General features: G+C 37.6%; 1 protein-coding gene across 1 annotated transcript in view; it reads left to right on the top strand.

Moving 5' to 3' along the window:
- Positions 1 to 4,926, top strand: part of LOC107085774 — an 88,892-nt gene extending 83,966 nt beyond the window's left edge. The window contains exon 3 of the mRNA XM_015376321.1: positions 3,883 to 4,926. Coding sequence (XP_015231807.1) covers positions 3,883 to 4,119 — 237 coding nt within the window. The 3' untranslated portion in view covers positions 4,120 to 4,926. The remainder of the gene's footprint in view (positions 1 to 3,882) is intronic.
- The last annotated feature ends 6,223 nt before the right edge of the window (positions 4,927 to 11,149 follow it).

Below are 11,149 nucleotides of genomic sequence, written 5' to 3' on the forward strand. Positions count from 1 at the left end.
CCGTCTATCACCAACACAGGCCAATCAGCTAACCAGTATTTTCGCCCCTTCCCAAAATTTCTTGAACGGAAGGTTTCCAGATGGATATGCGGAGCAAATTCATCTGGCAGAGTCAGGTTATTTCTAAACGGCCATTTTTCAAATTTCAATTTACAAAATGTGTTCTTTTGTTGCAAAGACAATGAAGCAAACTTGCCTCCATAATTAGGTGTGTGGGCTGCTCAGTGGGCCAGTGGGTAGCACTGCTGCATTGCAGAAATAAGGTTGCCGGTTTGATTCCCTGCCCGGGTTCTTTCTGCATGGAATATGCATGTTCTCCCCGAGCATGCATGGGTTCTCTCCGGGTACTCCGGCTTCCTCCCGCAGTCAAAAACTGTTAGGTTAATTGGCTTTTCTAAATCCTCCTTAGGTGTGAGTGTGTCTGTGAATGGTTGTTTGTCCTGTTTGTCTCTGTGTTGCCCTGCGATGGACTGGTGACCTGTCCAAGGTGGACCCCGCCTCTCACCTGTAGACAGCTGGAGATGGACACCAGCATCCCTTGCGACCCCACTTGGAATAAGCGTGACGGAAGTGGATGTTTTCCCTTGTTGTACGTTTTAGCTACAGAGAGAATAAGAGAAGAATTTCCATTTGCACAATAACCTTTTTAATAATACTATAACCTGTGGTATGATGTCAGAGCTGCAATGCATGCTGGGAGAAGCGTTGCAGTGTGTTTAAACTGTAATGATCTGTGATGGACGTCTGGTAGACAGTGTTGCACTGCTACTTCTGGGCAGGGAGGGATGAATTGGGGGGAAACGTTTGGAAGTTAGGAGATTGTAGAGAACTGTTTTTACTTGCCTGACTGTGTCACTGGATCATTCTAGATGGTTACAATGGGTGCCGCTCAATGTTTATTGATTTATTTTGTGTTTGTTTGTTTTGTTGTTATATGTTGTGTGCTTTTCTCCTTTTTCTGTCATGTTCAAATGCTGCTGACTCAGACTTTAAGGTATCACAGAAGTTATTGTCTTTGCAATGTAGTTCTTTCACTCTGTACAAAGAATTTTAAATTCCTTAATATGAACCGACCCTTTCAAAATAAAATAAATCAAATCAAATGAAAATGAATTTAATCAAAGACCTTTTGGATTAAGAAATAACAAGCAGCTCATACATAATGGTCATTTTGTTCTAATGTTTTTAAAAAATGTTAAATAAAGGAGAGATGTGCTTTTTAACTGATCAGCTGTTTGTCCATGGATGGTTGCCTATGAAATAAAATAATTTCAATCTGAAAAACTCACACGGAAAGAAAAAGAGAATTAGAAGAATGTTATTAATACCATCATTTTAAGACTTTGGCGCTCAGACCATGGAAGGAAACATTTGCTCTGAATTTTATTTTAATATTTATAAGCAGGTGTATGACAACAGGGATGTTTCTTGCCACAGGATGAAGAGAGCACATCCAGCCAGTCACAGTCAGAGAAACAGGACTAAGCTAAAAAAACTGGCTGAGCTCCAACATCTATTGATCTCCTTTCTATTGATGGCAGCAGCACAGCTGATATTTCTCTTCAGGATGGAGTCACAGCCAAACAGGAACAGACAAAGCAAAGCTTCTATGAGAGAGAGCAGAATGTTAGAGATTGAACTAACAGATTCTGCAGAGTGGGAGAATAGAGATAGAATGAAGCAGAATGATGAAAAACGAGTCCCTATGTCCTCCAGCAGTCTAAGCTTATAGCAGCATAACTATAGAGACTTTCAGAGTGTGGTTTTATTTTAGTATTCGGTAAGATTTTCTCAAATCTGTTACAGGTTGTTTCTGAGAACCAGATAATCAGCCAGACATGGTTTTATGGTTCAAAGTTTTATTGAGCGTTAGTGATGAACACCAAATCTAATTCTTCATATTAGTGATTATTTATTATTTATAGTGAATTTCTCCACTTTGAGATCAATAAAGCTCATCTTATCTTATTGGCTGGTAGCTGAGCTAAAGTATGAGGAAGAACTTACCCAACAAATCAGAGGAAACTAAATGCTTTCAACACAAAACAGTAAATACAACTTTTAAATACTTGTGAAATTAGAATATCTATTATTTTTATAGACTATATTCTAAGATTGGGAGACTCTCAGAAAGATGAATATCCTGATAAAACAATACTTTTTATTTGACGTCTTTACTGTCTTTCCGTGCACTGCTGATCACCACTGACCTTGAACGCTGCATGTCTCTGTGTGCGTTAGAAGAAGAAATGTTGTGACATAGTGGACAAATCAGCAGTTACAGTGAGTGAGTGTGGAGGAGACCCAGGTTGCCTGACTCCTAGCTCGCCTGTCCTCTTCCATCATGTTCATGTGAGCAGCAGGCGTTCCCCAGCGTGTGTCATCTTATTATTCACCACCAGAGGCTGAGGAACTGAGGGCGGCTGAATGCTCTGAAAACAGTGTTTTCTCCTGAGTGAGGGAAGAGCCCAGGCGTGTGTTCATAAGCTCGGATGTTTTCGTGAGCAGGCGGAGGTTCAACGTTAGAGCAAACAAGAGAGGAGCAAATAGTTGCTGTGCATCTCACTGCCAAACATGCCTCTTAGGTATTTTTAGAAAGTTGTTTTTTTGTCTCATATCTTTCATGAAATTGTATTTTAAATACTGAGTCTGGTACAGTGTCAACAAAGGAGATCCATACAGTGCATCACACTTTCAAAAATCTACAATGCTGCAATTGAGTTGATTCCTTCCCGCTATCATCGCAACCCCAACCCCATAGAGGGGATCAAAACACCTGGCCTGTTTCAGCCAGGCCAACAATTCCCTCTAACGACCCTCTTTCAGAGACATACGCAGGGATCGGGTTTCACAGGCTGACAAAGGACTCAAACGACCTCATTCTAAAGGGGCGGACCCGCTCGTCTGGATCAATTTGCATTTTTTCTAATTCAAAACACTCTATAAAGCCTCAAGCACAATTTCTGACATTTTGAATTGAAAAAGCTTCCTGGATGTGAAGAGAAACGTCTTCAAACTTAAAAACAAAGTCAAGTGGATTGTTTTTTTTACTTTTTTTTGGAATATCTAAGACCTGGATGACTGAGAATCTTCACCAGCCATCAAACTTTCACCAATGTGTTTGACTGTGGGTCTGATGTTCTATGTTTTTGACCTGACAATGAATCCAATAAATGATCATGAAACTTTTTCCGAAAAAATCCCATTTTGCTTCCTATTCCTGGGAACCAGGAGGTGGCAACACGAACTTTAAAAGTTGCTGCTCGCCGTTTTCCTGGTCAAACCATTCAATGTTGCTGTGGGGGGAATTCTAATGGCCCCTTATTTAAAGAAAACATTACATAAACCTAATGCAGATATACTAATAAAAATTTTTTAATCACAAATATTTTATGAAAAATTCATTCTGTCTGTATTTTAAATGGTCAGAATGTCAATTTCAGGACCCCCTCTGTCCCGGGCCTGGGACAGTTGACCCCTTTGACCCCCTCCTGTCGGCGGGTGTGAGTAACATTCTTTAAAACCACAAACCTTCTTTGGGACCAGCAGCCTTTTTAGATGGAGTTAGTCTTTAAACTATTGACTGTGCATAAAACCTTTCACAGTCTTTAGAAACATTAACAGGCTTTATGACTATGAACAGTCATTAAAACCATTAAAAGTCTTTTAAACCAGTGACCCTCTTTGACACCAGTCAAAATCTTTCGGACTGGTCACTGTCTTTGGAAGCAGTTATAGTCTTTAGAACCAATAACTGTCTAGAGTGTTAGAAAATTAAAGCAATTCAAACAGCTTATTTAATTACAAGGCAACGATAAGAAAAGTTATGTTTTACAAACACCAGGGATGTAACGCTTCTCTCCATTTTCCCTCCCCTTCCAGATCCCAGTCATGACTGGCGCCTTCATGGACTCTTCACCCAATGATGACTACAGCGGCGAACACTCGCTCTTCAACTCCTCGGCGAGCGTCAACGCCGCAGCCTCAGCAGCCTCGGTGCACGGCCCGCCTGATGAGCAGCAGCCCATGTCGAGTGACGCCATCTGGCTTTGGATCGCCATCATCGCGACCATTGGAAACATAGTGGTGGTGGGCGTAGTCTACGCCTGCACCTTCTGATACATCAGACAAACTTAACAGCCACACATCCAGCTTTTGTTTTTATCCTTTTTCTCATGTCTGGAAATATAAACAGAACAGAGACATGTTTGAATTGAAGTTCTGGTAATTAGCAATGATTTATAAGCATCCATTGTTCTTTTTTTAAGAGAACTGTCGAGATTCTCCTGCATTTGACATCAGTGAGCCTTTTTGATTCAGTCTTTATGTTTAAGATGTGTCACCATCTTCTATGTTCCAGAACCAAACTTTCCAAGGCTGATCATAAGGTTTGTTTCCTGAACGTAACTCTGATTTTATTCTTTGAAAATATACGTTGTTTATTTCCATCAAACGGACAGCAGCTAAATCTTACAACTTAGAACAAAGGGAAAGTTAACTAATCAAATTTTTAAGTTAAAGAGTCTAAAAGTTACTAAAGTAATTTAAACAATTCTGAATATATATAATTTACATATTTTAGTTCTAAATTATTTAAAGTATATTTTTTCTAGAGGGAAAAAACAAAACAAACAAAATTATGATTCATAAAACATTTGACACAAATGGCTCCAAGAAGATGATTATTTGCATGATATCTCTTTGGTTGGTCTTCAGATTCTTTTACTTAAAAACATTACCTTGGCTTTTAGTTTGCTATTAAAATGAAGCTTAAGTTAGACTCAAAATGCTGGTTAGACCTGGTCTATCTACGCTGCAAAAACTGATATAAAAATAATTAAAATGTGCTTAATCTACATTCAGTTCAATTCAGTTTATTTCTATAGCGCCAGTTCACATTATGCGTCATCTCAAGGCACTTTACAGTTCACCAGATCATCCAGTTCATTCAAAGCTATCTAAGGAAACCAAGTAATTGCATCGACTCATTGACTCTTCAGCAATCCCTCACACTAACCATGCTTGTAGCGACAGTGGAGAGGAAAAATTCCCTTTTAACAGGAAGAAACCTCCAGAAGGAACCAGGCTTAGCGTGAGCGGCCATCTGCTGAGGCCGACTGGGGTTCAAGGAGACAGAAGCAGACATAGAAAAGAAGCAGATAAGATAATCTGTTAGTGAAATTAGTGTTTTATCCTTAAAACAAGATAATTAGTTAGAATGCTGTCGAAATAGGATAATGGAATATATTTTTTTCCTTATTTTTAACATCATCTTAATCATCTTCAGTGGCAACTTTTTTCACATCCCTGTTAAATTGAAGGAAAAGTACATTTATTTTAAGACGGAAATCTAATTATAAATGAATTCTCGCGGTGTATTTTTAAAACAACAAAGCACTTTGTTGTCACTTGAATGGTGAGTGTGAGTGAGTAATGCAGTTGTTTCTGTAGGCTTTGACTGTGAAGAAAGAGTGAATGAAGAAGTTTGTCTTCTGACCCCTAACTGTTACCACACGTCGTCACGACCAAAAACATAGAGGTCCTGGAGGCTGAAGCCTGCTTCCTCTTTAGGACATTGAAGCTTGGAGTGGATTCAGAGGGTTTACCTGTTGGAAAAAAAAAAAAACTACTTACACCAAACTGAAAGTTTCTTCACTGCCGACTTAAATATTTAAGAAGCTGTCATTCAACTATCATGGCCGTTTCTGAATGAATGGCTGCTGTGATATTTAGTTAATATCTGTTAAGTTCAGTGAGGATCTACAGCTTTAAGCTAAATATGATCAGAAGCACAAGTAAAACTAGAAGCTCTATAGCCTTCTGTTTTGGTTCAAACCATTTTTCACTAATTTGATGGTCTTAGTATCGTGATTTGTTTGATGATGCTCAATTTCAGATGGAGGGAATGAAGTAAATTATCAATGGAGGCAGATTTACATCAAGTTTCAATGAAAAGATAAAACAAAGGTAACAAACGTGTTGGATGTGAATATTTCTTCAGAATAACTGAGTTCTTGAGTCAAATAAAGCCATAGATATTGCAAACTGTTAGGCCCTTCATCCTACAGTTTTTCTTGGCAATGCTTTTTTAGTCTGACAACAGCCATAAACAAAGCAGGCTGTTGTTTCGGCGTTGCTGCAAACCACATTACGTCAGACTGTAGAGCTGCATTGTTTGTGACGATCCTGCCCACACAGAGAAACTACTCCACTGTAATGGAAAACAAATGAATCTCAGTTTATCTGACCAAAACCAGAGAAATAGTTTATCAAAGGAAAATAGGCATAAATCTGGGAGATTATAGCTTTCTTGTCAGCAGGTTGGTCCATAACCACAAGGCCAACAATCAACAAAGTATTGTTTATGTTAACTGAAAAAAAAAAAAAAAAAGTATGCAAAGGTGTCTGAATGCTTAAAAGGAAAAGTCTGGTAATTTCCAGAACTCAAACTTCTGAAAATACTTTAAATATGAAATTATTCCAGCCTGTTCAATAAATGATAAATGTTTTTAATTCAGAGTAATTTTCATGTGAATGTGCTTTACTGGAGGCATCCATGTTTGTCAAAGAACTCTACTGCCACCTAGCAGTTTGTGATGTCACTGTGCGGTATCAGCTGTTGATCAAGTCCCAGTGCTGTATCTTTTTTTATTTTAATTCAAAACACAAAAAATACTTAGTTAAGAAAATTGTGCAAAATAGCAGTTAAAAAAGCCGGCTTGCTTGGTCTCGCAATGAATCCTGGGATATCCAAGGTTAGCGAGGCTACATCGGACCCAGGCACTCGACTCTGGCCTTCTGAGGACGCAGCCCATGAATTCGAACACAACCGTTGATTTGAATGCAGACATAATATAACATTTGATAGATTTGATAGGTCCTGTTTTTGGTTAGAGTACAACCTTTAGGTGCATTACTGCCACCAACTGGAAAGGAGGGTAATAGCTCAATCAGAGCTTCTAGATATTCTATCATGAATGTATAATTGTACCTGATTTTCCGCCAAGTTTTAAATCTGTAACTTGCATTTATAACGTTTAAACTTTTATTCTCACAGATGAAACATCTCCTGTCTAATGTATGTATTTGCTGACAGCAAGGAACAAATACAAATCTTAAATTCAATTACCTGAATTTAACTTGAATTTACCAATTGCAACACCTAAGCATACGTTTTTATTGATAATTATCTTACCCCATGGTTATATTTCACAGATGCAGGTTACACCATTGAAGCCGGTTCTACTGGTGTGATGCTAAGGGCCCAGGCAGCTTAAATATTAGCACTAAGGGTAAATAATCATTGCTAAGTAGATTAGCATCTAACAGCATTCTAATGTTAAACAGAAAAACATGCAGCAAAGCTTCCCAGTGCCGATGAAGCAGCTGCTGCAGACACCAGCGTTAGCAGCCAGATGATCTGATCACACATTTAAAGTCCAATTTTTTCATTTTTCTGTGAGCTTTTTACCTTTTCACCATAATAGAGAACGACTGGATCAGTCATAAAAAGCACAAAACATCCATGGCTGCTTTACTTCCTGCCCTCCATCTGCTGTGTAACGCATCAAAGAGGCCCTAAAGCAAAATTAGATTTAAGTGCACTTCATCTCTACCAATAATATCTGTTGCTGTAATCAATGATCAGATCATTCTCATACTGTCTATAAACTCACTCCAGCTCTGGTATTGCTGTTTAGCATCATCTAGTGTAACTAAAAGTGATACAATAAACTAGTATGTATTTTATTTACAGTAAAAGTCTCTGAATGTTTATAATTTTTGGTTCCAACTACAATGTTTATCTTAAAAAGGTTTGCACTCGTCCACTCCACTATTTATCACTCTGAGCCCAAGACCAATATTTCATTTATCTTATCTTTTTTTTTATAAAAAACATTTTGATTTAAACAATCCACAATTTTATTAGTATATTGTAGGTTTCTTTTTTTTTTGTTATACTATATTTATATAGAAATCATTATACATGCAAAAAAAAACAACAAACAATTGGGTTGTTGCCCTAGGGCCCCAAGCAGTCGCTAAGTTTGCCTGTGCCTTTGGCCGGCCCTGATGTGTTTGATGTTAGAAATGTGCAGATGTTGGTCTAAAGAGCTGAAAACACATCCTGCCGTTATATAAGAACGAAAGGAAAAGGAGGTGAAGGAATCAGCAGATGTAAACGAAAACTGCTGAGTGTGCAGAGTGAACATGTTGCTGATTGTGAGACAAGATTCACTCTTGACTTAATCTATTTCATGCCAGAGAGTAAGGCCGAGTGTGCGTGGACCTGTAACAGGCCCGACTGTCACCCTAATGAACAAAGAATCCCAGTCTTTAGTCTTAGTCATTTAGAAATGCAGGTCAGCAAAAAAAAAAAAGAAAAGATAATAATGTGTGCAGGATCATCCCTAGAAGTAAAACGTCAGACAGCATTCATCACTAAACTGGTCCTCGGAGCAGAAAAAAGTCACATTCAGCAGGAATATTGTGCTGAAACTCTGTGATGTTTCTTAACTTCTTCTTACCTTTTCTGCTGCTGTAGCTCCAGCTGTTCAAACATATATATTTATCTTTGGGATAAGTTTCAGTAGTGACTCCATTAATTGTGTGTCTGTAAACATTGTAAGACTGAATTTGTCTTATTTACATTATTAACCAAACTGTTAAAATATGTTCTTGATAAAAATACACTTTACGAAGTAAGAAAGGGAGGCGCAAGCCTTTCTTTGAAAGATGCAGGCAGCTGTATGGAGGGAGTTCTGTTCCAATATTGTTGCATTATCTTATGCAGGCCAGTTAGTTATACATCAGCCTGAACACCTAAATTCGGCCAATCATATATCAACGGTCATCTGTCTAAGTTGACCGTCTGTCTAAGTTGCTAACTGGTTTGCAAAAATGCTTCCAACAAACCAGCCACAACCAAACTTGCTTGCGAACCTTCCGCCACAACAATCCTGCCTCCTTGATAAATGACCAATCATGTTCAATTTATTCACTCACTTAAAGTCGGGCACCACTCTGGAGAATTCGGAAATGCAACTGTTGGAACAGCCGTTTCCTTACGACTTTAAAATGCAATTTGAAATGTAAACAATCTGAAAATGAGAAAATTCAAAAAAACATACAATCTAAAGTATAAATTTGGACAAATAACATTTGAAAAAAATAAATAAAACAAGATCAAAATAAAAGAATTTACCACAAAAAGTTTAAAATATTAATTTCAGATTGCAATATTTTAAAAAATTTCACTTACAAACATTTGTTTTACTTGCAACAATAATGGAACTAAATTCACTCCATACAACTGAACAACATCTGTCATACTTAAACTTTGACCTAAACCAGAGACTGGAGCATAAACCTGCAACCAAAGAGAAAAATGCTGCTTCTAATGTCAAAAATGTTACAAATTGATCTGCAGTCATATCGAGATCAGAGCCATAAAGCTTCAATCTTTGCTCACTGAAAGTCTGGGCTTAGTTCAAACCAGACGACGCTCCTTTTGAACTACAGGAAGAATTGATTCTGGGACCTTTACTGGTTTTAATGAGCGACAGTCGGCCAGCTGTGTATCGTCAACTCTTTGCTCACATCATCAACTGATTCTGATTTTGGATTGAAAATTTGGACAGAAAATACACATGGTAGCTCTACACTGACTGAAGTTTCTACTGTGATTTCAACATAAATCCAATATCCTGTTGAGTTTTGAACTCATGCTTTAAACATTATACCTGTTCAAATATTAATTCAAAAGAGAAAAAAAGACACGAGTTACAGTGTCTCTTACATCATGTAAATACAGCTCTAATATCTATTGTATATATATGTAATAACAGGTTAAATATGGGTGTACTTTTACATGTTTTAATGAAGGACTTTTAAATCTGTTTATTTTTAATAAATGTTTGAGGTAGAAATATTTAGACTTGTAAACCACATAAGCAATGCTCTTTTTGTAAAAACATAATTCTACTAATAAAGTTTCGGTATTGATGTAAACTGTTTTTCTCTGCTGAACTTTCAAAGGTGTCGATTTGTTCCCTATTATTCTCTGTCCATGAATGCAAACAATGAAAACAGTAATAGACAATGTGGTAAGTGTTTTGCTAAAAAAGGCACTCGTGATAAATCACCATTCAAGCAGGTTCCTCCTCTATTATATCTCTCCTCCAAACACCATACAGAACAAAGGTTCCTACCCTCAGATTGCCTGATATTTACACACACTGACACTTATAGCAACACAAACATGGTGAGCAGAGTAATCCTAGTTATAATGGGTCAACATGAATGTAAATTATTATTTTGAACTAGAAAAGTGAATCACACTATTTCCAATATCAGTCATGCTTGTCAACAATGGGTGGTGAGGTTGCACCCAGATGCAGAGACGAGTGAAGCAAAGATGAGTTCTGAGAGGTTTAATAGCTGACCATAGATAGCAGAGGCAGAAATCCAACTTAAAATATTAAACAAACCAAAACCATGGAGACATCAGGGGAAAAAAAAGGAGCCTGAGGAGCCGGGGAGAGACGAGCTGAGTAGACAAATACAGTTATGAGAAGGAACCAGCACTGAGTGACTGGAGAGGTGCAGTATTTAAGGAGAACAGAACAAAGGATGGACTAACAAGCTGAATGGGGAGCAGGTGTGGGTGGAACTGGCAAGAGGGAATCCAAGGGGAAAGAAAACAATCACAAGGGGGCAACAGAGAGTAACTAAATGCTTGAATACCATGGAAAATAAAAAACAAAACAACTGATAACAGAAGACTGAAAACTCAGAGTCACAACAAATAAGAACCATAACAATGTTACTGTCTAACTGATGCCAACTAATTTATTCTAGAACAGATCAGTTTTTTTTTTTATAAAAGTTTTAAACATTTACTGTTTTTATAAACATATAAAATTGTTACCTTTATAAGAAAACATTTAATATGTTGTCAGGTCCTAAGCGAAACACCGCTGCCCAGGGTAGAGATGGCGACAGCATAAATGTAAATTACATCACAACCTGGGATAAGCCAGTATCAAAAGGCACATTCAGTAACACGGAGTTTTAATACTTAAAGCAGTAGGAAAGTCATATTTAAAAAGAAAAACCTGTTTTAAAATCATTTTTTTCCGTTATCTTC

Source organism: Cyprinodon variegatus, unplaced genomic scaffold, assembly GCF_000732505.1.
Source record: "Cyprinodon variegatus isolate N-32 unplaced genomic scaffold, C_variegatus-1.0 Scaffold133, whole genome shotgun sequence".
Classification (NCBI taxonomy): Eukaryota; Metazoa; Chordata; class Actinopteri; order Cyprinodontiformes; family Cyprinodontidae; genus Cyprinodon; species Cyprinodon variegatus.